General features: G+C 37.4%; 1 protein-coding gene across 1 annotated transcript; it reads left to right on the top strand.

Annotated features, from left to right (window-relative positions):
- Positions 1 to 6,768: 6,768 nt before the first annotated feature.
- Positions 6,769 to 24,858, top strand: LOC139724566 (axotactin-like). Its single transcript, XM_071635697.1, has 3 exons — positions 6,769 to 7,106; positions 12,112 to 12,311; positions 24,710 to 24,858. Exons 1-3 carry the CDS (start codon positions 6,769 to 6,771, stop codon positions 24,856 to 24,858), a joined length of 687 nt encoding a protein of 228 aa, XP_071491798.1.
- Positions 24,859 to 25,671: the final 813 nt, after the last annotated feature.

Genomic DNA, 25,671 nt, shown 5'->3' on the forward strand with positions numbered 1-25,671 from the left:
CTTAATGGCGGATATCTCCCTCCGACACACGAGAGGGCTTTTGTATTCTCAGAATTGATATTATACGATTTGATGCAAATTGGTGGAATATTTGCAATTTGCAATTTAAAAAAAAGGAAATGTTTGGGAAATGTGAATGGCTAAATCCATAATTATTCCTGGCCTCTTAGGATCCACAGTCTATGTGCATCTTCAACTGGTGTAAGTTAATCCCACCGGGTTTTTTGAGGGACTTGAAACCACTCGGTCGTGGATAGCGCAATCCTCACGAAAATTTGCGCTAAGGTAGAGGCCAATGTAATCTACAAGACTGTATAGTTGGATTTTTCAAATTTTAATTCATGTATTTTATATTAATTTATGCTAATTTATGCAAAAATATTTTTTTTGTGTGCCTATAGACAAAAAAATAAAGCTCCAAGACTTCTAATTTTGGTGAACACATTCTTTTCAATATTCTCAACAATAATATTGAAGCAAAAATTCGGCTTCATAATATTATTTCTTATTATTTTATTGTTTATTGAATTTCTTATGTATTTCTTTGTTTTTTTACTTTTTGTTTTTGTTGTTTTGTCAAAATTTGTCGCAGAAACTTTTTAAAGCAAAATCAGGCTAAAATAAATCATTATCAGCCATTGAAAGTAAAAATATTTATTTTTATATGAATTAATTGCAAAAAGACAATTTAACATTGGATTTGTACACAAAATCATGTTTTTGAGCAATTTTTGGGTTGACGAATTTTTTTCAAAGGGGCGTGTCTTCAAAATGGTATGCCCGGGAGTGACAAATTTGGTCTCAAAAGTTGCGCGATACTTGAAAGAAAAAAATCATAAAATGTCGCGGCGAGAGCATCACGCGTTGCGGAGGGGGGGGGGGGCAAAAAATGCCCCCCCCCCCCCCCCCGCCCCCCCTGGTGGGAATAGGGTTACAACGGAGGAAATGACAGGGATGCAGAATTTACTATAAATAGGATCAAGTTATCCATGGCCGGCGCCACGTTTTTAAAAAAAAAAAAGGGGGGGCAGTTCATATTTCTGGAGATACTTCGAGTTTCCTCAGCTGACAAGCAAAAAAAAAAAAAAAACCCTTCAGAGCAACTTTTCTGCCACTACCGGGTTTCTTCAGCTGACAAGCCAAACAACAACAACAACAACAAACAAACAAACAAACAAACAAAAAGCCTTGCTACACTATAAGCCCTCTGGTACATTTTTTTTTTTCTAATGCTACTTCCGGGGTAAAGAGAGAGAGAGATTGTGTGTGTGTGTGTGTGTGTGTGTGTGTGTGTGTGTGTGTGTGTGTGTGTGTGTGTGTGTGTGTGTGTGTGTGATAGGGGGGGGGGGTGGGCAAGTGGTTAGACCCTATGTATTCCTATGTATTATCCAAAAAAAGGGGGGAGCCCCACACTCCCCCACCCCCACCCTGTTCCGCCGGCCCTGTAATCTACGCCCTTGATAATCCTGCTGTTTGCTTCCTGAAATGGCCGCTGTTTGGCTCCATGGAATACTACACCCACTTCGTGTAAAATCGAGAGTAAGCCCTCTCCGCGCTTTATACTCCTTGCTAGCAACACTCTTGAAGGCCTTTGGGCAATATTTTCATAATGATCAGCAAAGATTAAGCTATGTAATCCCCTGGAGTTTGAATACTTGTACCTTAGTGTAAGGAGCGGCCAACGCATTTATCTTTCCCTCGCGGAAGTCTAATTGAGAATAAAGAGCGACATTCCTGTTTTCAAATGCAAGTTTCCTCTACACCGGAAACCATGAATATAGGCCTACCAAGCTTCAAAGTCCCGCCTCCGAATAAAGACTCCGGTCTTTGTTGACTGTGCTTATATTCATCGTAGATGGCGTGCGCGCGCTACGGCTCAGTCTGACCAATGCAGTCAATGTTCTGGGCGCCGTTTCATAAAAATTTGATATGATAACAACTCTTGCTGGGATGGCAATTGTCATGGTAACGGCAAGAATCCAGATTCCTGATTGGCTGTTGCTAACTGGTGTCTCGAATGTGTAACATGTCGTTCGTGTGAATGTATGCAATGCGCATTAAGTGTAGACACGTTGTGTTGATGTCATTTTTCCATGAAAGACGGTTGGTGTAAAAATTGTGATAGAATGAATGGGGTGGCCTAGGGGAACTGTAATTTATATGTCTGTCTTACCATGTTTTGATTTTTGGTATCCAAGGAGAACAACTTGCTCAACTTCATACCTTATCATGATTAGATCGTTCACAGGTTGGCATACATTCGAAAGCCAACGTTTTATATTCTTACCCGAATTTTCGGAGCTGCATGGCCTGCCCTTTCAGCAGGGATTAAATTAGAGCGTTGCAGTTTATATTACGCATTATATCATCTCTGATGAATTGGGGGGGGGGGGGGGGCAATGAACATACAACTAATGAAATAGCGACTTTTTAAAATTCATTTCATAGCGTGTGAACAGATTGGTGAACGACTGAATCAATAATCATACCTAGAAATTACGTATTCTTTCTTTGTTTCTGTTAGTCTTAAGATTAAAGAGGGTAATTTAATGGTAAGAAGCAAATCTCTACCATGCGACCACGGTAGATCTTAGGGAAAAGACCATGCAATATATGATAAACACTCATCCGAGTTGATCAAATTGGAGGTTAGCCGTATCTGTTCAAGTACTGCACATGGACATCACTTACTATACCATGTTTCACACTAGTCCTTTTCACAAAAATAGGGCCTGTGTAAATGAGAATTGTAGCTTTAAGTATAAGCTAAAAAATATGTTTCTTGATAAGTACTAATAATCGGTTTCATGGTAATTAAATGTCTGTATATTTCAACCAATGTTTTCTAGAAGTACTTTCATTAAGTATACTCGGAAGGTTATCTTCTGTTTCATTCATTATTCTAATGGTATATAATGCACACTGTAAACACTTTGTACATAAGCCTGTACTGTGTAACATTACATGACTTATTTTATATCCATAGCAGGGTTCATAATTGTGCCCTTGTAAATAATATATATATGGTGTTTTCGTTATACCATTTCGCCTTATCTTTTATATTAGTTTGTCTATATTCTGTAGGGGGACCACATTTAACAAGCAGTGCTGCTAGTCCCCTCCACATTTTGTACATGTTGTACTTTCTGTCTAAAAATATCACGATATTTTGTATATATTATACTCTGTATAGTTATGATATTATGTTCACTATTTGTTATACCCTGTATACTTATGATATAATGTCCACTATGTGGAATATGAATAAATTTCATTTCATTTCATTTCATTTCATTTCATGGGAATAACCTAATATTTTAATAATAGATCACCACTGTTTCACTCGAAAGGTCTATTGCTATCTTTATCTGTTTTGTTGTTGGCTCAACAAAGTGAATGCAACTCTTTTAAATTTCTTTGTTAGAATATAATATGCCTATTGTTTCATATTCATAAGCTTCGTTTTTTAACTATGCTAGCACTACTTTCATCATACTTCACGACTGTGGCGCCCATTCTCATTGTTGTTATTGTCACATCCTTTGTATTGTCATTATTATTATTATGTCATGATTACTGGTATTTCTATCATACAATAAAATGTATTGACAACAAGTTGTCGAAGTTGAAACTATAAACACCTCTAGCGTGCTCTTCACATCGTTGACTGATTTAGAGTGGGGTCTAGGGCAATTACCCCCTGGGCAATTACCCCGCACCCTTCCCCTGGCCCTAATCCTAATCCTAATCCTGAACCTAATCCTATCCCTAACCCAAACTCCTAACCCTAACCCTAACCCTAACCCTAATCGTTACTCTAAGCTTACCACTAACCAGTATTTAGCCGGGGGGTAATTGCCCTCTCGGGGTAATTGCCCGGATACGGATTTAGAGTGGCAAAACGAAACTTTCCCCTTCACAACAACGACATTTTGCTTTAACTCGCTCTCATATATAGGCAACCAACGAAATCAACTGCGTATAATACCAACATAATGTGTGCATGTTTGTGTTATCAGTCTAGATTTGTCTATTGTTTCATATTCATAATATCATCTCATTCGTAATTTCTCGGTTTCACAAAGTAAACCTCTAATTCCATTGTGTATACATTGCTGAATAAAGTCGGAGTCAGTGTACATATAGGTGTAATTCAGATGCGCAAGTTGCCCCTGCGTGCGTGCCTTGAATAAAACGGAACTGGGAATTAACCTCCTAAACAGAGGAAAAGAGAATTGGTTCAACCCCCTAACGACGCTGCTCTAGAGCTTCGGAACTCTGAATAACACAATTTATACGAGTGTTCCTATACCACGCCCTTTAGCAAATCTCATATCGAGTACATCGATAGAAGGGAACTTAAAAACTGTGATTTTTTTTTTTTTTTTTTTGATGGGAAGAATCTCCGAACGGAACTCTTGCAGAGTCTTTGGTTTTGTGATTTTTTTCTTGTTTTTTTTCAGATATTTTATGTTCTTTTTGTTTTGTTGAAGTGGCAATATAAGGTGGGGGAGGCGGGGAGGGGGGGGGGGGGATGAGGGGGCTGCAGCCGCGGCCCCTGATATAGGTTTACCGCTTCATACTTATGTTCTAGCATGATTTTTACGTTAACGTTATATTCGCGCCTAAGAATTGGGATGAGTGCATATAGAGTTTTACGCGATTTGTGACTATAAACTACAAAAAAAGGAAGAAAGAAAGAAAGAAAGAAAGAAAGAAAGAAAGAAAGAAAGAAAGAAAGAAAAAGAAGACCCGATATGTTCCATACGTAAATGCATCGTCTGCAATCACTTTCAATTTGCGTTCAGCTGCCCCCCCCAAAAAAAAAACAAAAAAAAAAAAAACAAAAAAACCAAACAAACAAACTCTGAAAAGCTCGACGCGGTCAAGAATATGCTTTATCTCCTAAAGCACGCCTTCAAAAATGAAAACTTTTTATTATACAATTGTCAGTGATTGAATCTAAACTATATAATCTGAATTCACAGGTAACCTGAAGTAAGTCATTGCAATGTGAACAGCGTATAATATCCTACGGAAACGGATCGAGCTGTCTGGTGTTCTGATGACATGCCATCATTATCAAAAGCTGATGTTAACATATCACTTTCACGAGTTTATGACACGATTAATTTATTGACACAATGAAAAAAGACATTTTATTTGCTGATGTCGTTATCGACGTTATCTATTATTTCTATAGTGGTTGCTTTTGAAATGTGTTATCTATAAATATGAGTCCTGGGATTTCAATTAGAACATATGATTTAGGTCCTATACATGAATAGTCGTCATCATAACATATCGCTTTTTAATCGTAATTATTGTAATCAATGTAATTCTGTATTCATATATAGGGTAAGTTACGGGAAGTCGTAACTTGTGCACATTGCACATTAATGGTTCTACATATCTTTTCTTAAAAAGACAATGATTCCATCATGTGGTCAGTGTTGGATTACACTTTCAAGAGAAAGGTGAACTCGGACTAGAAATATATCTAATCATCTATCTATCTATCTATCTATCTATCTATCTATCTATCTATCTATCTATCTATCTACATCTATCTATCTATCTATCTATCTATCTATCTATCACAATGTAGCACTCTGAGCATCAAAATCTGGTCAATTAGACAAGTCCTTTTTCGTATAGGCCTAATTATTCTCTGTCTATAGGTTCAACCAATTTCCTCGTATTTATAATATCACCACTGGTGAAGTTTGTAGGGAGGATGAGGAAAGAGAAGAAGTGGAAGAAGAGGAGGAGGAGAAGGAGAAGGAGAAGGAGGAGGAAGAGGAAGAGAAGAAGAAAACGACGACGACGACGACGACGACGAAGAAGAAGAAGAAGAAGAAGAAGAAGAAGAAGAAGAAAAGGGAAAGAAAGAAGACGACGTCGACGAAGAAGAAAAGATAAGTAAGCAACTTCTACATGATGTTAATTGAACGTGTTGCACAAGATGTTAAATACACGACACACTACAACTGCATAACATCGTGATATCTTCCACGACCAAGAGGGAAAAGGGAAAGCTTGAAAGGGATCAATATACGGCATGATATCATGGCAATTATAACTGGCTGGCTCCCTATTTCACCTTCTGACTTATTACATAGATATAAAAGCAGATAGTAAGATATAACATGCCTACGCACGAGGCACGATACTAGGAGAAAGAGAGAGATCATACCATACGTGCAATGTTGTGTGTATAGCAGTGTATGGTGGAGATATAGAAAGAAAGAAAAAAAGAGAAAGGAGATGTAAATATTAGGGCGAAATATTGCCACCTGTTGAAGGAAAAAGAAACCGAAAGAAAGTATCCCACTTATGTTCATGGTGGCAAGGAGGATGGTGTATACTACGAAATTCCAATCAGAATGGTTTGATTATACTATACACAGCGATCATGATGCGCTTTTCCGTAACTTCTCCCTTAGCGGAAGACGGTAATATCTCTTATGAGCGCTTTTTATTGTTTAAACCAATCACACAGTCACAACGCCAGTAAGGAGCACTCGTGCGTTATAGGCCTATACCAATATGATGGCCTTATAATGTCCTCTACAATGTAGGCGTGCAGTTTCTCGTCAGTTGAAGTTCACTCTGACTGCCTGAGTGAGTTCAGTCCGTAATGAGCGCTTCCTCACTATCGCTTGCCAGCTAGTGAAACGCGGGACGAACTTAGCCTGTGGAGTGTGTCTCTCCCCTCCTCCTCTCATTCTCATTTTGGCTGCCACTCGGAGCACTTATTCCCCAACCATGGATCGGATATCGCTCCACGGAAATCTCGGAGTTCGATTGTCGATGACCGTTCTCGGCGTCGTATTCTTCCTCGCAAACTCGGTGTGCGGACTAACTTTCAACGATCCCGAGCGGTCGTACGTGCTCTACAACCCTCCCTGGATGCCCTCCGGCGAGATCCAGGCAATATCGCTCCAGTTTCGTACGGTGACGAGCAACGCGCTTCTTTTCGCCCACCATTACATGCGCGACAATGAAACCAAGTATAATTTCGAAGTGGATAAGTATGCCGTCATATTGCAAGTTATATCGGGAAGGATCAGGGCTACCCACTACTACGAAACGGTAGTCGAAAGGTAATGTCATTTTATCCATTGTGATGTCATGATTTTTGGCTGCACATTCATTTTATCTGATTCACACCATTAACACAGGGGTCTCTATTTACCTACCCAACCTTATCGAATAAATCCAATAACCGTGACTAACCAAACACAGATCTAAATGAGAGCAAATGAAAAGAGAGGAGAAAAAGCTGAAGAGAGGATTGTTTGGGTGTGCTATCACTGTGCATGGCATGCAAAGGTGATTTAAAGGATGAAATCAGTTATCTACACCATGCAATAATATCTAAACTGAGACTGAGAGGCAAATGTGACTATAGGGTGAGACCAGTGAAATCAGAATAAAGTCATACCACTGTGAAATTATCATAATTCATTAAAAATACCTCAATGTAATTAATAATTACACATTTGGACAGTATAGCTCTTTCAGCAATGGTTCATTTGTGAGGTATTCAGTCTCCAAGACCATGTCTTGCTGGATTTGTAGACAGTAGGCCTATCAGTAAGACAGATAGCAGTGCAGGTGGTTGATTATGCCATTCGAATATACTTTACTGATCAATTCTAATTCCCCCTGATTTTGAACACTTACATGTATATGACTAACTGTTATCTTTAAAAAAAAAAAGAAGATATTTCATGCAGCAATTCTTGTTGGGCTCCTCAATTGGCAGAAATTCTTATTTGTCAAAAGAGTTGTTACCCAGAAGCAATAAAGAGGTGGCAGCTTTGCTTTAGCTTCAAATTCTTTAGAAAAAAACAAATGATAACAAGCACAGCAACAATATGTGATTCTTACAGCAAAGAATGAATTATGCTTGTAACCTAGACATTACAGTTTTGGGATATGGCTGACATTTGTCATTACTTTCAGTTTGCATTCTATTCAAGTCTTATAGCAGACAAACTATTTGCCCTAAACATGAATCTTATGTACTCATGGGCTATTAGTATTACTGCAACTTTGTTGGGTGAATTAAATTCAGCCCATGATTCAGCAACAAAAAACATCAGATGATGATTTTGCAATTTGCAGAAGAACTTTGAGAAGAGTAGTAAAAAAACCCCGCACACATGGAAATTAATTGCAGCAGGTACTATGCTCCAATTTCCTCTACTGTGGAAAATTTCTAAGTAGAACAATCTTGTGTATCCTGACTCAGCGTGAGGATGCAGCACTTTCCCTGCCATTCTCTGCTGTAATGATGGGAAGGTTTGGTTAACATGGTTGGGAATTCCTCCCCCCCCCCCCTGCAGACACATTATAAAGAATATGTGAGTAAAATGTTTTTGTGTCAAATGGCATCAAAATGTTTGATATATGTGATTAAAAGCTTTGGAACAAAATGCCAAGAAGCAGTGAAAGAAAAGCAGAACTTCTCCTTTGAACCCACTCTAGATATATATCATCTGAAAATGATATTTGAACTTGGTACAAAATGACTGCAAACATTTAAAATTTTGTGAATGTGAATTATAAGAAAGAATATAAAAGTTCTTTCAAATTTTCCTCTTAATCCTTCAAATGCTGTAACATGATTTTTATAATTTCCTAAATTGCTTGAGACAAAGTGACCTTACTTTACTTTTGAAATAATACACTTTTGTGAAGTAAGAAATACTCCCTTCATCATTGCATAAATGATTGAATGTTAAGCTACAATGTACATGTACATTACACATTCTCCTTTTCACCTCATAAAGCTTTTCAAAAGAATGATGCTGCATTGTAATAATGTGAGAACAACAACAAAAAAATGTTCCAGATTAGAAAGTCTATCCTGCCCAAGCACTAAAAATGTGTTTTTATAAGCTTTTGTTTCTGCTTGTGTTTTATAGCGTATCCTTTAACAATTCAACTACATAAAGTGCTAGTTACCAAAAGCATAGTCATTTGTCATCAATATTCACTCTTTGCCAGCAAAATTTTTAAAGTTTCAGTCTGATAGTTAAATGTTCATAGTATTTAAAAATACAAGAAAAAGGTATTGTATTATAAAGCCAAACTTTAGTGCATTTCATTGCTGAGTTTGAGCACTGTGGTGTTGAAAGATATGTGAGTTGTAAATTGAGTTGATTACTATTTATCTGTTTTAATACTGAATTTTAACTGAAGTTTTATCGGGGTTATGAAATATGCATTGTAACAAGGGATATAAGTCCTTCATGCATGTTGAAAGATAGTATATCACAAGCCCTCTGTGTAACAAGAGGTACATCCGATTAAGGAGTGGAGCACATGGTGCGGGCAGCAAGCACCCATGAGTACCTTTGCCCTCCCGGTGAAGGTTGGACCGGTTGGGGGTTAGAGCCAAGAGGGCGATGAGTCAGGGTCTGAGTCAGGACCAGATGAAAAGAGACCACATCCTGTCAGTCGAGATCCAAGCCCTGGACCTGGCTCTGTCACAGGACGTGTCACTCAGCCCGGCGTGAAAGCCAGAGCTCGGCTCGTCGTCGTCGGGAGGAGAGGGAAAGAGATTGTGCTGCTGTCTCTCTCTACTCTGAGACCTCAGAATCTATGATGGGCGATGGAGAATATAATTATCTTGGAATTTCAATCTCTTTTTCTATCTCTCTATCTCTATTTCTGTTCTGTGTGTGTATGTACACATAAGTATGTGTGTATTTATAATGATAAAATTTCTCTTCCTTACATATAAGAAGTTCTTGCAACCACCTCCTTCAAAGGAGATGTCGTTAACAATCAACATGTAAACTTTCCAAAATGGAGACTTAGGTCTATGTGAAAGGAGGCAGCTTCATGAAACTACATCAATAGAAGTCATAGGGATGGTACAGTATCGGTTGAGATGGGGATTCATGTTTTAACTTTTTGCGAGATAATTTGAGACCACTTATATGAAATATCAGAGAACATACAATTCCAAGAGGAGTTAAAGTTTATTTGATGAAAATTGCTTTTGAAATGCCTATATCCCCAAACCAAAGTAAAACATGGTGTTCCCTAAAAAAGGTGGGTCCCACCTTTTATTAGGACCATTTTGATTTGGGATATCTCAGCCATTTCAAAACCAATTTTCATCAAATAAACTTTAATTCCTCTTAGAATTGTATGCTCTTTGATATTTCATATAAGTGATATCTAATTATCTTGCAAAAAGTTAAAACCTGAATCCCCTAATGTGTACCATCCCTTTGAATTGAATCATGTAAAAGAATAGTTGTTCTGACTAACATTTGCAATTTGTTTCATAAATGCATGTTGCAATCCAATATTATTTTTTTTTCTCATCATGTAAGTTTCATATCATGCATACACACACACTGTAGCATATGCAAAAACAGACAGACACCTCTTACATCATGCAGATTATAATGATATGTGTGTGTGTTTGTGTGTGTGTGTGTTTGTGTGTGTGTCTGATATGAACCAAGGACAAGTAATTCAAACAATTTTCTCATATTCATACTCTGCACAAGCTGTAGTCACCTACCCATAGATGTAGGCATTAACATGCTTGCTTACAGAAACACAAATAAATACACACACACATACACACACCCTCACACACACAAACATCTGTAGGCATTAAAGTGTTAATAATTGACTGATCTGTTTAAAGTGCAATACAGTAAGTGTGGTTCTTCTCCCCACAATGAAAGTATCATCCCCTAACTGTATGACCCTGCATCATTATGTTTATGATGAGCCACTAAGACATCTTGGCTAGGATGGAATAGAGTGAGTAAAAGGCAGGTCAGCTAGTATATTCTCAATGCAGGGTGAAAAAACAAAGAACCTGCTAGCAAGTATGAACTTCAGCAGGTTTTGTGCTGTCAAAAATGATGAAGCATAGACAGAAAAATATATATGTATGTCACTGCTCATATATATGGAATTTATTGTAGCTTACTTTCCTTTGGCATTTGTGTGCCCAACATTATTACACTTTGGGTCAAAGGAAGATACATACAAAGAGATAAAGAAGGAGAAAAGAGATGAGTTTGAAAAGGCAGATTTAACAGAGGAGAGCAAAAAGAATATAGCTTATTCAGATCATTCCTGATTTGAATGATTGAAGTTGAATATTATTACATCAAACAATTATGACAGAAATAAGATGTCAAAATAGTCAATAGGTAGGACAAAATAATAGTTTTTAGACATTTTGTGAGCCCCTACATGACATATTTTAATTCCAGTATTGCCTAAAGTAAAACAGAATAGATCTATGTGCTATAAACATCATTCTTAGTCAACAATCAGGGAGTTAACTAATAATTGGTTTCCTGTCATACCTGTTCCGCACTTTTAGTATATCATGTATTGTGAATCATATCACTCAAATGCTGTAATAAATTAAGAAAGAAAAAAAAATGATGCAGCATTGATTAATTATCAATGAAATTCCTTGGATGAATTGATATATTTTCATCTTTTAAATTTGAATGAAAGTACTTTATACTGAACTCCAGTGATGTCATTATTATTGAAGAGAGATTTGAAAGACAGGGAGGAAACTTGGAGAATTCTTCACATTTTCTGTACAACTTGTACATATGTATCTATTTATTCTGAGGCCTTTAGATAGATTGCCCATTTAGAAGATGGATGCATTACAAAATATACAAATCTATACTCACTTATTTTGTTTTGATATTGTTGATTAAAACAAAGTTATATATATACCTTTGGCATAAAAACAAATGTTTCATGTCATGGTGCCAATTGCAGATTATTCTTTAATACCTGCAGTGAACTCTTGATTTCAAGAATAAGCAAATAAAAAAACAAAAACAAAACACACACACATACAAGGATAACCAATCAATGGTTTTTGGAGTTGTAGGTAATAACAAGTGCTTTACATATCCCAACATTTTGTTTTGGTGAGTAATTCAGACACCAAATATCAAATTTCAGCTATCCATTCTATTCCAAAAGTTCCTACCATTTAAGATGCTTACATATCTGTTTCTATGTATGATGATGTCTTTAGCAAAACTAGAATCAATTGACCATTAACCTCGTGTATCTTTTGACCATTTGCAGCATTACAGCAGGAGAGAGGGTCAGTGATGACCAATGGCACACGATGGAGTTCAGCATCAGTCCTGAGACAGGGGTCATGTCGCTGACCGTTGACGGTCAGACCAGCGTGCTGACCCTGAGGGCGTACCAACACCTCGGAGCCAGGAACGGCCTCACCAATAAGTTTGGGGATGCTCCCTCCGCTGTGGTCTACCTTGGGGGTAAGGGATCAGCATCTTGGTTACCATGGCGATGAGAGATGGTGGAATGAGATGATGCGGGATGATGGTATGTGATGCTGACAAGGAGAGACAAAAAGAGCTGAAAATGCTGTGTATGATGTATATGAATATTACATGAATGTGATTTTGGTAGTAATGCATCCATTTTTACCTTACTTTTTTTTTCCTGCACACATTATTTGAATCTGTTACTGTAAGCGAACAAGTGTATTAGCTTTATCTGTTCGTGGTACAGGATAATATCGCAAATGCCATCAAATCACAATGTTGTGATAACAAATCTGCAGCGGCTGTTAAAGCTTGCAGTCTTTGTAAACAACTACCAGTACTACAAACATGAAATGTATAGACTATTGGACCAGTAAAAAATAGAAAAAAAATTGGTTACCTACTTGTCCGACAGACAGGTCAGACCAGGAGAAAAAAAAATGGGTTGTGTGCAACCCTGATTATATTCTTGAAAAGCCATATAAAGCTTTCCATATTAAGCTGGTGAAGACTAGTCCTATGTCTATGGGAAAGTAATGTACTACAGGCAGGTATCTATGGAAAGTGCATGTTATAGCACAATCAGCTTGTCCTCAGTGGGTTAAGAGTCCAATTGCATTAAAACATGGACATTAACTTGGAGTCTCCAATAATTCATGCTTTTAAACTCTAAGCTCTGACATCAGGGCATCAATTCTGTGATTTTTTAAAAATATTTGATAATCTGAATACTGCTCTAAATTGCTTGACCATATATCTATAACTTAGGTTTAATATTGAAGTGATAAAGACAATAGTAATGATGGCAGTGATTTGATATGATAATGAGATGGTAACAGCAGCTTCAATAGTGATAATGATAGTAATATAATGATCTTAATAATAATAATAATAATAATAATAATAATAATAATAATAATAACAATAATAATAATAATGATAGTAATGATAATACTTTCAATAGTGATACAAATGATAACAATATCAACACTAACTAAAGAAAATAGTAACATATAGCAGAACAACAATTGTATTTAATTTCAATACAGACTATGATTACTTTAAAGGCCGTGAATAAAGAAAACGTGAGTGCAGACCCCAAAGAACATTGGCAAAGTTCCTTACATATAGTACAAATGCCCAGCTGATTATCAATACACCTTACATATCTATGCCTTGCCTTTCTGCGTTAGAGCTACCACTACATTTCTGACCGTAGTAAGGCAACAACGATGACAAAATCAATTTTGTCAGTGCGCAAAGCTGGGGACTTCAGAAAGAGATTTAGCTGAGATCAGCAGGATGGGTAGTAAATCCCCCATAAACATCAGGATTCTGCAAAGCTCACTCAACCTCAGAAGTGGAAAAGCATTGAAAAAGTACTCTTTGCCTTTTAATCTTGTATGGATTCATTCATTCATTCATTCATTCATTCATTCATTCATTCATTCATTCATTCATTCATTCATTCATTCAAACATTGATTCATTTATTCATTCATTTATTTTCCTTCAGTGAAAACATGTAAATATGTGTTGTTTTTTAAACAGTGTGCGTATTTTGTTGACATTACAATTTACAAATACAGGATCTCCTTTGCATCATGGCAGGATTTGGTATTCCATCAATGTAGCGAACATTGAAGTAACAAAAAGAAGGAAAGATGATGAGGGAAGAAGGAAAACAAGATATGACTAAAGTAGAGAATGGCGAGAAAAGACCAATTTATGAAATGCAATCAACAAAGGACCTACATAGAGACAGACATGGTTAAGCCCACATGTATAAAACCTTGGCTGAACCTTGAGAAATGAAAAGGCAAGGATGACGAAATTTGCAGGAGATGATATAGCCAAAAATGCTGCCAGAAAGATGTTTAAAATGTTAAAGTGGAACCACAAGTGATATATCCAGTGATGTAATTAGGTATCCATGTAAACATGTAAAATGGCATAGAGAATAGCAAAAGAATGTTGTTAGAACAATGACACAAAGAAAAGACTTACATAACGGATGAACAAAATGTTTATCTGATAAAGGAATGAAACCTAGGCTGTCAAGATATTGCGGAAGGGTGTCAAAAGTCATGCTACTTACTAGTGCCCATTCTGCTGCTAGTTTGATCTGAAGAAGATATTGACTCACTCTTTGTCTGTTTGTATAATATAACCAGGTGGAGATTATCTCCATAGAAAATACTCATAGTATATCTGACTCAATAGGTGAAAAACTCTCTAGGGCAATGGTGTGAAACATAAATCATTATTTGTATGTGTATGTGTGTGTGTTTTTTTTTTTTGGTTTGGTTTTATTTTGTCTTATAGTCCTGTTGGCCTAAAGATATAGCTTGACTGATAAAAAAACAAAGAGAGAGGGAGAGAGATGCAAGAACAAAGAAGACAAACAGAATAAGATGGAGAGGGAAGAGATATTAAATATACGACTGAAGAGAAGAGATTTAACCCGTTGAGGACGGTTTGATTTTGCTACAACACCCATTTCCCATAGACACCTGCCCGAGTATACTCGGGACTCGTCCTCAATGGGTTAAGGATTGAGAGATAGGTAGAGAACAAAAGAGGATCAAGATAGTGTAAAAAATGGAATGAAGAGACAAAGGAGAGAGACAAGAAAAGAGAGATGTGAGATTTTGGCAGATTTAGAATTGAAAGGAGGGGGACAAGATACTGAAAATATGACCAAAGAGAAAAGATATAGGAATATATATATAGAGAGAATATTGTGTATGTGAGAGAGAGAGAGAGAGAGAGAGAGGATTTTGAGAGAAAGAGAGGGAGATATAGTCACTGTATGCATATCCTCTGTGAATGTATATTTTGGGGCAAGCAATTATAGTTGTACTGTAGTGCTGTGTAGTGACTGCTTGGATCGCGTCCAGGACAGCGGGTTGTTGAATCAGACCGCGGTCGTGCCCCACCCTCAACGTGCAAATAGTGGATTTCCTCTTGGTCACGCTCGCGCCGCGCTGCGCTCCGCGAGATAGAAACTACCCAGGAAGCCCGGCGTGCCGGCCCTGGCCGTAATGTTCTCATCCTCTGACCACTTGTTCCTGCATATGCCCTCGTCTTAACCCATTGGCACCTGTACTGGTCAAACTCTGAGTGGTCAAGCACCCATGGGATTTGGTCATGGCGGTCAAGGGTCTGATTCCTCCCATCCCATCCCACGTCAGTGTGTGATAGAGCAAGTGATAATCCCTAAACATAGTGGTCTGACTTTTTCAGCCTCCTTTGAAGACATTAAAAAGGATTACATGTAGCTATACATAGAAATAGATTATGTAGATGAGAGGAGTTTGAATGCAAAAAAGAAGAAGAAGAAGAAGAAGAAGAGATGAATGCCATTTTTTAAAAGTAAGGTCCTTATCGAATCGAGAAAGTTGAATTTTTTCAATGATGCTGTACTCATTACCTAACAAAAAATATTCTGAAGTTATTATTAAATGTACCATATATTTTTTCTTCTTCTTCTTATTTTTTTTTTTTGCTTTTCAGCATTGTCAATCGCAAATATTATTGCAATGAAACTCTTCATATACAGAGATGCATGGACATACGTAAATGTAAATGAATGACTAGTAAGTAGATGGAAAGAAAGATGTAGAGATAGGTTGGAGAGTTTGATGACAAAAGGGATCAAGTACCATATATCTAAACATTCTATCACAAGTCCATCATCATATAGAGCAACATAAAACCTTTCCAGTGATACCCTACTTGTTACATAACAAAGGATATGAATGACATTGTGATCAATAAAAGTATCCCACATTTTCTTATTTTTTCTTCATTTTTAAAGCAGCTTTCCTCCTCAAAATTTAAAATTAACAAGCATGTAGTTAACTCATTTTGTGATCAAACTCTTCATATAGAAGTACATGAATGACAAGGAAGATAGGAAGATTGTAGAATACATCTACAGAGATTAATGGGAGAGAGAGAGAGAGAGAGAGAGAGAGAGAGAGAGGGAGAGAAATTATAGTTACAATTGGTAAAAGATTGTACATAAGACAAGAGACCATTACGAGGAGTAATGAGGGAGACACACATTTGAGAAAGAATGCAGAAAAATGAGAGAGAGAGAAAAAAAAGTGAGAGATATAGATATATACACATGTTTTAGAGAGAGAGAGAGGGAGAGAGAAATATATAAAGATACACATGAATATAATAGAGAGGGGCAGAGAAACATAGAGATATAAATATACACATATAGAGAGAAAGAGGGAGAGAGCGAATGCACCTTGCTATAAGTCTGTGATGCTGAATACTAATTCAAACTGATTTATGCTTAGTATTGGCCCAGGAGTATATTTCATGTCTAATTGAATTCCTATCAGGTACAAGGTGGCTTCCTGTTGTCAGGTTGCCATGGTTACCATGACAAAATAATGATGTCGCTCCGTGATATTATGTCTGAGAGTCGCTGCAGGCTCTACAAAAGGCATAATGCTCATTTGAAGGAGAAATAATCATATCTAATTCCTCCAGGCTTCTAATATCAAGTTAAGAAGTACATAAGTATCAGTTCCACATAGACACACATAAAGTATACATTTCTTGATTCTAATGTGTAAGATTTGACAACTGAAGTATAAGGCATTGTCAAAAGGAAATTTTATGTCTGTAGAATGTCATTTAGATGACCAAAAATTAAGTAGAAATCATTGGCTTATTGATTGTGCCACTCTATAATTCAATTTTACAAAAATTCAAAGTCTTGGTTCAAGACATAATTCATCATTTGCAGATGAAACAAAAACCCAGCAATAGTGCTTCCAAATAGTTCTAAAATGTGAGTTAGGAATAGAAATGACCAATGTAAAAATTTGAACTAGTATATTGATGTTAAGTATTGTTAAATATGCAAAATGTGAAAATAGTTATAATTAAAGTGTTTCCAGACTAAACTGCTACAGTTGTGGTTTAATGAGAAAACTAGTGATATCTCCTTGTATTTTAGGCTTTATTGCAAAATTCTACATTGTAGTATGTTTTGTGATACAACTGACCTACACATATGCATCTAAAGTGATATCTTGAACATTTTTGAATCACTGCTCCCACAGGTAAACAGGACCTTTAACATTTGATGTCAAAATTTGAAGTAAATCAGATGTTGTGTACCCTCTTAGCAGTGGTTAGTCTGAAAAAGATTGGTGTGACTTTAAGATATCAACAGTTGGAAGAGAAAATGGAATTTGGCAAGGAAGGAGTTGAAGATGCGCCGAGAATGATCACATATCAATGCAATTATCACCACCTCGAACAGCACGGACGGTGCCACTCGCCACACCGCGTCCGATCAATGGAGGTCGGTTTGGGGTCATCTAGGCGCAGAGATTGAATATGTGATATGTATGTCCCTGAAATAATTGCAGAAACTATCTCCCCTTTCCAGCCGGGATTCATGCGGCACCGGGGGTCTGTGTTGAGTTACTGCCTAGCTCCCCCCTTCGTCATGCCCTCACTGCTAAGTTTACAATGTCTTCGGTTTCCCGTTCTGGGTGGTTTGCCATCTCCTCGAGATTGCGTCCAGGATCCCTGCCTAGTCTTCCCTTCCAGACACAAAAAGGGATCTTTGCACGTCATGCCAAGTGACTATGATGCAGGCTTGTGCTGAGTAAACCTGTAAACCCACTTAAAGGGACTATAGATGCATTGCAAATGCATGTTGACTTGTATCAGTTCATAATTCCCTGATCATTACTTATATGGCCTGGAGAATATATGAATATAATATGTGCTATATGTTTTGTAGTAATAATCTTTCAATTATTTTAGAGAGAGATAACAAAGAGAGAGAGTGGGGATGGGAGAGATAGAGAGAGAGGGAGAGATAGATAGATAGAGGGAGAGATGGAGAGATAGATAGAGAGAGATAGAGATAGAGATGAATAGAGAGAGAAAGAGATGAATAGAGGGAGAGATGGAGGGAGAGATAAATAGAGAGGGATAGATAAATAGAGAGAGATAGATAAATAGAGAGAGATAGATAAATAGAGAGAGATAGAACAAACGAGAGAGGGAGACAGAGATGAATAGAGAGAGAGATAGACAGAGAAAGAGTGATATAGATACAGGTATAGAGAGAAGGATGAGAGAGAGAGAGATGAGAGAGAAAGGGAAAGCGAGGGAGAGAGAGAGATGACAGAGAAAAGGAAAGAGAGGGAGAAAGAAAGATGAGAGAGAGGGAGGAGAGGTGGAAGGCAGACACAAATCACGATGCAGAGTAAACAGGAAATTGACAGCTTTTGGATGGTTTGAGAGGAATTTGCTTCATGGAGTGTTCAGAATTACCTGAAATTTAAAGACGAATTACTCTTGAATGAATTATATTTGGACGTTGAATGAATGGATCGACTGCATGTTTCGTCTTTGCTAACTAACAGCAAAACCCAAAAATTTTTATGAGGGTAATGGACCATAACAATTTGATCAAGTGATCAAAGATACCATACCATAGAGAGCTGCCTTGACCTTCAAATTACTTGCATGGCATTCATGTTCATATTGCTTTGACTGATGTATCATTAATTTTATCTTTTTAAAACCCTTTACTGCTTTCAGTGGCGATGGGTAATGACTGGCACAGGAAATGCCAAAGTGTTGCCTACACTGTTGAATGCCCCTGGTCCCAGAAAGGGTATAAATTTGATTTTTTTTTTTCTGTTTTGCATTCTAATATTCACTGTTGACTTAGATTAGATCTAGTGGGGTTCAGAATACATCTATAGACATTAGGTATGTTTTCATCTGACCAAACTTTGAATTTGCGTGCTATTCTATGTCTTGGGGAAAATAGCCCGATATCACAAATGTGCATCTTCAACAGCCCCAAAGCAGCCCGCATGGGAAATTAGCCCGAAGTTGACGCTCGTGTACTGTACATTTTTTCTCTGCTCAGTGCGCAGTTTGAAGGTAGTTTACGTACACAAAATTTCCATCGCAGCTAGCTGCAGTTCTGTACGTTCGCCGGTGGCTGCTTGTTTTTGTACCTAGCTTGATGTGCTCACAGGGCACTCAGCTCACCCTATGCCCTGACATCTCACGAATACAGTGTTTGTATCTTGGTTTATCTCGATATTCTAACATTCACATCTGTATGTAAATTGCATGAAACAAGGGCAGCTTGGGGTACATCTCAATAAAGAGACGGAGGCTTTGCCATTAAACTTTATGTCTGCAATGGTTCTGTACATACCCAATGAGGAGGAAGGGACAAGTCATGCTCCTGCTATTCACAATATCGGCTACTTTCCTTCACCAGCCAGCGCTTCCCCGGACTGTTTGGTCACTGCCAAAATCACTTGACTGGTGGGAAACCGTTGCCCTGGCAACATAGGATGATGACCAGTACTTAGCAAATTTTCGGTAACACAAAGTAATTTCTTTTATCATATCCTATTTACTTTCAATACCTGAGTCTTCCCTCCAAATCGAAATTAACAAAGACACTTGCTCCTCGGTCCAGTGGGACATTGCAGTTGTCACAGAGTAACCAAAAGTGGAAAAAGTCCAGTGGACTGATGATTGACAAAAAATAGTATTACTGTATGAAGTATGTATGACCAGTGATCGTAGAATTGCGAGAAGCAAATGCTAAAATTCAAGAAACAATGCATGGCATGGACATCAACAACACCATAGATCTACTATAATATGCCTGCAAATCATGCATGCTGTGTTCGCTGCTACTAGTACCCTATCAACTCATTTCATACTGAATTCTGAAATCCCCATAGACTTAATACACAGGCTCCCAGGTTCCCGAATGGAACGAGTTAAGTAAAACAGTCCAAGAAGAGAAGATTTGGATTGAAACAAGGCACACTTATGTTGATGAATTGTTGCAGGATTTTTGTTTGTTTAAGAACACCATTGTAACAAAACTGTGTTGACATTTTCAGTGCACTGAAAAAGCAAATATCTCCATACAACATGTAGACTATCACGTAGAAATCAATCCGATTCAACAGTGACTGATTTACCGTCAATCACATTTTCAAAAGAATGACAACCAATATCATCCAAATAAAGAGTTTGGGCAATTCATTCAATCTCTTAAAGCTAGTTGAGAATGAAAAAAATATGGTAATACAATAGATATGAATTTGCGCATTATAGTAACGGCTCATTAGGAAGCACAGTCATTAGGCATGACCTCTGGGGTTATTATGCAGAAGCCGCACAACCAGACCACCACTGTCAACAAAGCTTGCCCACGTGTGTCCTTGAAATGAGACTTAGAGTCATACAAATAGCTGGATTATTTGTCTATAAACAGCCGGAGGTGGTGTTGCATGTATAGTACAGTGCTTGCATGCAAATTCTTGATGAGACAGTTGTACCGTACAGAAGAATGTGCCTCAATTTCGACAGGCTGGTGAATGATAGAACAAATGTGTCTATTTTCTCTGTTGTCGTAGATCATGAGCTGAGAAAATATACCACATTAGGTGATTTAGCTGAAAATACATACTTTGGTATTTTGTAATTAAATCAAAAGATTGATGTCCTCATTGACTATTTCCTGTTGGAATCTGAATTTCTGAATGCATTTTGAAAGCTGGAGCACTTTAGTGTTCTGATTTGATTGATTGTATAAGATTCTGCATATATCCTAATCTCATAAGCTGCAAATTTGATTTCTCTTCAAAAATTTGTTCATAACTGATGGACACTGACTTTGATGCTGTTTCTGATGCAGATTTGCGAGATTAAAGTGGGGTAAATTATATGTTATTTGGAAGATTAGAGTCAAGAAATTGAACCAAGGAAAGATGGTCATCAGGAAATTATATTTGGTAACTTAGATGGTTCATAATCAGTATACAGGTGTTTTGTAATAAGTATACAACAGATAAAAATAGATAAGACTCAGAATGATATTGTGTATAATATCACCTTCCATAAAAGAGACTAAAATTCAAGGAATATTCCATCTACACACATTGTGACTTCATAACACTTGTAGGTCGATTTTCAGATTTTACCCCTTCTTTTTGAAATAAGAATCCATCTTTGAATACAAGTTGTGGAAAGATTCAATTCAATTCAGTTTATTTTTTCATTTATAAAGAGGGCTAGCTTGGGCAGGAGGAATGTCTACTGTTTAGTGTTAGCATCACATTGTTTCACTAACATTTGACTGTTCTGTGAAAGTTTGCTGCTAATTACATAATTGTGGCAATATTGATGAACAAAATGCATGTAGGCTGTGTTTATATGACAGCATGTACTCTAGCAACACAAACGCTATGAGAATGTATGTTTGTGCTGGGTACAAAAGTGCTGTATTTAACACTACAATTCATAAATTGCATTGTTTGCCACTTACATCTGCATGGCATAATGCCGTCTGAGCACTGACGCAACAATATCTTTCTTATCTGATGAGGCGAAGCTACACTTTGAAGCTGTTATCCCAGTTATCAATGTAAGGCAAGTATATGGCTAATGCATGCTCTGATGACCAATTATGGGTAAAAATGGATCGAGTGAGCTACAGACAGCCCGAGGCGGTAGAGATCTGTGTGTTAAGTTTGCAACAAGTGTCTTCGTTGTCACCGATTTCTGTGAAGCATATTATCTGACCCGTGGAAGCTGTTCAAACAGAAGCATGTAGGTGTGACAGGTTCACTGCTAATTGTTGCATGTTCTTCTGCTCTACCTTGGATGAATTTCAGAGATACCACTATTCTTCTCTCAAAAATGTCATACGCATTTCTCTAGTCAAGAAATCCATTTACAGAGAGAGAGAAAGAAAGAATGAGAGAGAGAGAGAGAGAGAGAGAGAGAGAAGGGGGAGGGGGGGGGGGGGAGAAGATAGGAAATTGTGAATGATTTATTATTCTGGAGTATTGTATACCCGCCCCCCAGCTATTCAAATGACATTAGTTATAGGTAGGCCTACATATAACATGTACTGAAGCAGAAGAAAATGAAGTGTATGGCAGAATGACAGTGAATCAGTGTGTTATAACCTAAGGACATTTATAAATGAATATCTTCACAAACATATTACGTATGTCCATACACAAACCCCACAGAAGCCCTATGATAAATCTTGCAATAGCGGTCGTTTAATAATTCATTGCATTAGTTGGTGTGTTTTTAAGGAACTTTGAATCAGATAAGTTTCAACAAAACATGGATACAATTGTGATAACATCAACTTTGTATCTAAATAAATAGACAAGTAAGCGATACAATTTTATTTTGTAACTCAATGGAAAAGACTGTAGCTGTTTCCTTCTTGTCAAATCAAATTGGCCATGGCAATATAGTTTCCCTTTAAATCTTGCACACAGTGAGTTAATGCACACAGTGAAAACCAAGATTCTTAAAGGGATATTTGCTGTGCATGGGACAGGTATATGAGCATTGTAGTAAGTGTGTCCTAATGCAGTGGGATAGGATTTTTACAGCACCTTCCTTGCTTCCTGTCCTCAGAGATCTCTCCAAATGACCATCAGCTGTTAGTTGGTAAACTATTAAACAGGTCATAAAAATCTGTCATGAAGATCTGATGTATCTCTTCCCTCTTTCTCTCCTCTCTTTCACTTTCTCATTCTTTTATCCCTTTCTTACTCTTTCTTGTGTGAGTTCTCTCTTTATTCTTTCTTTGTCTATCTTTTGTTTGTTTTCTCTTTATTCTTTTCTCTCTCCTCTATCTTTTTTGTCTTCTCTCTTACTTTTTTTCTCTCTCTAGTTTTTGTGTTTTCTCTTACTTTTTTGTTCTATTTCTCTTACTGTGGGTTCTATTTTACTTCCCTTCTCTTTTGTATGTTCTCTCTTACTTTTGACTTTCTCTCTCTCTCACTTATGTGTTCCCTCTTTTATTTTTCCCTGTCAATGTCACTCTTTCTTTTCTCTCCCAAAAGCTTTTCTGTGTTGTTTCTTTCCATGGTGCCCTCATTCTCGCAGTGTTCCCCTCTCTCTCTTTGTCTTTTCTCTTGATCCTTAACCCTTCAGTGCCCAAAGTCACCAGTCCATTTTATTTCATAGTTTTATGCTTTACCAGCTTTTGTTTTCATATAGAATATTTATGTAATTTGAAAGAGGTCAAAAGTCAACAAATGTACTGTATGTCAGAATTACCTCCATGATACACCATTCTCTTGGTAAAGGCTTAATAGGGTTTCAAATAAACATTTAACTTTATAATAGACAAAAATAAGCATGCAGTGAGCTCTTTCATATCATTTCGAATGTTGGCGAAATGAGAAGAACTATGCTGTATCTTCCAGTGAACCATAGGCCATTTATGAACATCATCTTCAGTGACTAAAGGGTTAATGCTGTCACGTTTTCTTGCTTTATTCTTTTTATATCTCTTTCTGTTTCTTGCTTTTCATATTCTGTGTGTGAGTCCATCTCCATCAGTTTCCTATCGTGCTGATCATTTTGTGCGTGCAAATATATCTGTCATCTGCGCAAGCCATATATTCCTTACACGGTAATTTAGCAGTGCTGACTGCCACATTCATGGGTCTGAAACAGAGATAGAAAAAAATAGATAGTGTAGTTGATCTTGGACGTAGTCTTTAAAAATCCTCAAGAGTGTTTGGTTAATGCTTTAAGAAAGATCTACATGTGCCTGATTGTAGGCAAAGATCAAGAAGAAGAAGGAGAGGAAGAAAGAGAAGGAAAGGAGAATGAAAGGAAGGAAAAGAAAAAGAAGGAAGAGGAGAAGAATATGAAGAAGGGGAGGAGGGAAAGAAGGGAAGGTCATGGAGGAGAAAGGAGGACAAAAAGAATGAGAAAAAGAAAGAAAAAAGGAAAGAAGAAGAAGAAAGAGAAGAGGAGGAATGCTTCCTAGGTGAAAGGAAAAAAAAGATGAAACAAGGAAAGAAATTCAGAAGAAAGAGGAGTAAAATGGAATGCTGGAATAAGAAAGTTGAAGATGAAGGAAGACGCTATCATGTCTGAGATGGAGACAATTTTCTGCATATTGGGGTGGCCAATCAGTAAACACTACCATCTGTACAACATGTATGCTTGGTGGAGTTGTAAACAGGGGATTGAGGTACGACGGTGCAAAGATTGTGGTCATATAGGGAGAGGGTAAAAACAAAGGAGTGCATCAGTGGAAGACATTATCCCTGACAATATCCTCATAAGCAGACATATGAAGTGGATCATGCGACCTTCATGCTGTCATCAAATTGAAAATGGAATTATATATGATATAACATTCTGGCACCTTCATTATATATCCACTCTCTTCCAAAATTGCATCATATACTCCCCCACGTTTGCACCCAGTGCAAGATGCCTTTATGTAACTCCAGCAGCATCATCCATATTGACTCGCCACCGGTAACGTTGATGTCGTAATTACGCTTAATTTGCCCGTAATTCTAGGAATGAGACTTCATGCTGGGCAGAGTAATCCATTCACCCCACTCCCGCCTTTCGTTTTCAAGAAGAGACCACCAAACGTAGCGGAGACCTGGAATTCCGGTCAGACACGACACCAATTTGCTGTGCCCTACAATCAGCTTGTTCCATAGTGCCATTGACTGTCTACAAAGCCAGAGGTTTAGCAGCCAAAAATTATTCTACAGACATCTACCAAAGCATATTGTAATTCAATTTATTTTCAATATCTGTGAACAGAGCTAAAAATGTGCATCGTTGATGAGCTCTTGTGAGCTGTGCAGCGAACATATGGCTGAGACAAGTTCATTTCATGCTTTGTGAAACATCAAACTTAAGTTGATTATTGGTGATGAATATCTGTGAAAATGAGAGCTGAGGGTACGTTATACCACATGGCACCCATAGTGAGTTCATACTGCAACATCTTGTACATGCCTCAGCCTGTAAGCACATCTCACAAAACATGGTTCTCTGTAATCTCTGTTAATTATTTTGGAAGGAGAAGAAAATGCACTGGCATAATGATTGGCAGTCATTTTATATCAGGAAAGAAAAAAAAAAGCCTGTTCATGCACACCTGGAAAAAAATGTAAAAAAAACCCCAAACAAACAAAAACAAAAACATTTGCAGTGCAATGCAAAAAAAAAAACCCACACAAATAATTATTGCAAATTGCATTGCGATACAAAAATGGGTCCGTCTCAATCTATTTTTAAAACCATCTTGATAACTTGCCTCATGCAATGTGTGTGAACAGAAAGCAAAACATGCATGCAAGAATTTCTAGTTTTACAGTTATAAACTGAGATAAATGAATGTTCCAACATGCTAAAGATGCTGATGTCAACCACAAAACACTGTAGCTTGCTTGGAACATGCAGTAGAATATATAAACATGCTTTTTTGTAGTCTTTTTATTGTCGTCATTTCTTTGAATCATTTC

Source organism: Diadema antillarum, unplaced genomic scaffold, assembly GCF_040938485.1.
Source record: "Diadema antillarum isolate AM-2024a unplaced genomic scaffold, OU_Dant_1.0 scf00000221, whole genome shotgun sequence".
In the NCBI taxonomy this organism is placed as follows: Eukaryota; Metazoa; Echinodermata; class Echinoidea; order Diadematoida; family Diadematidae; genus Diadema; species Diadema antillarum.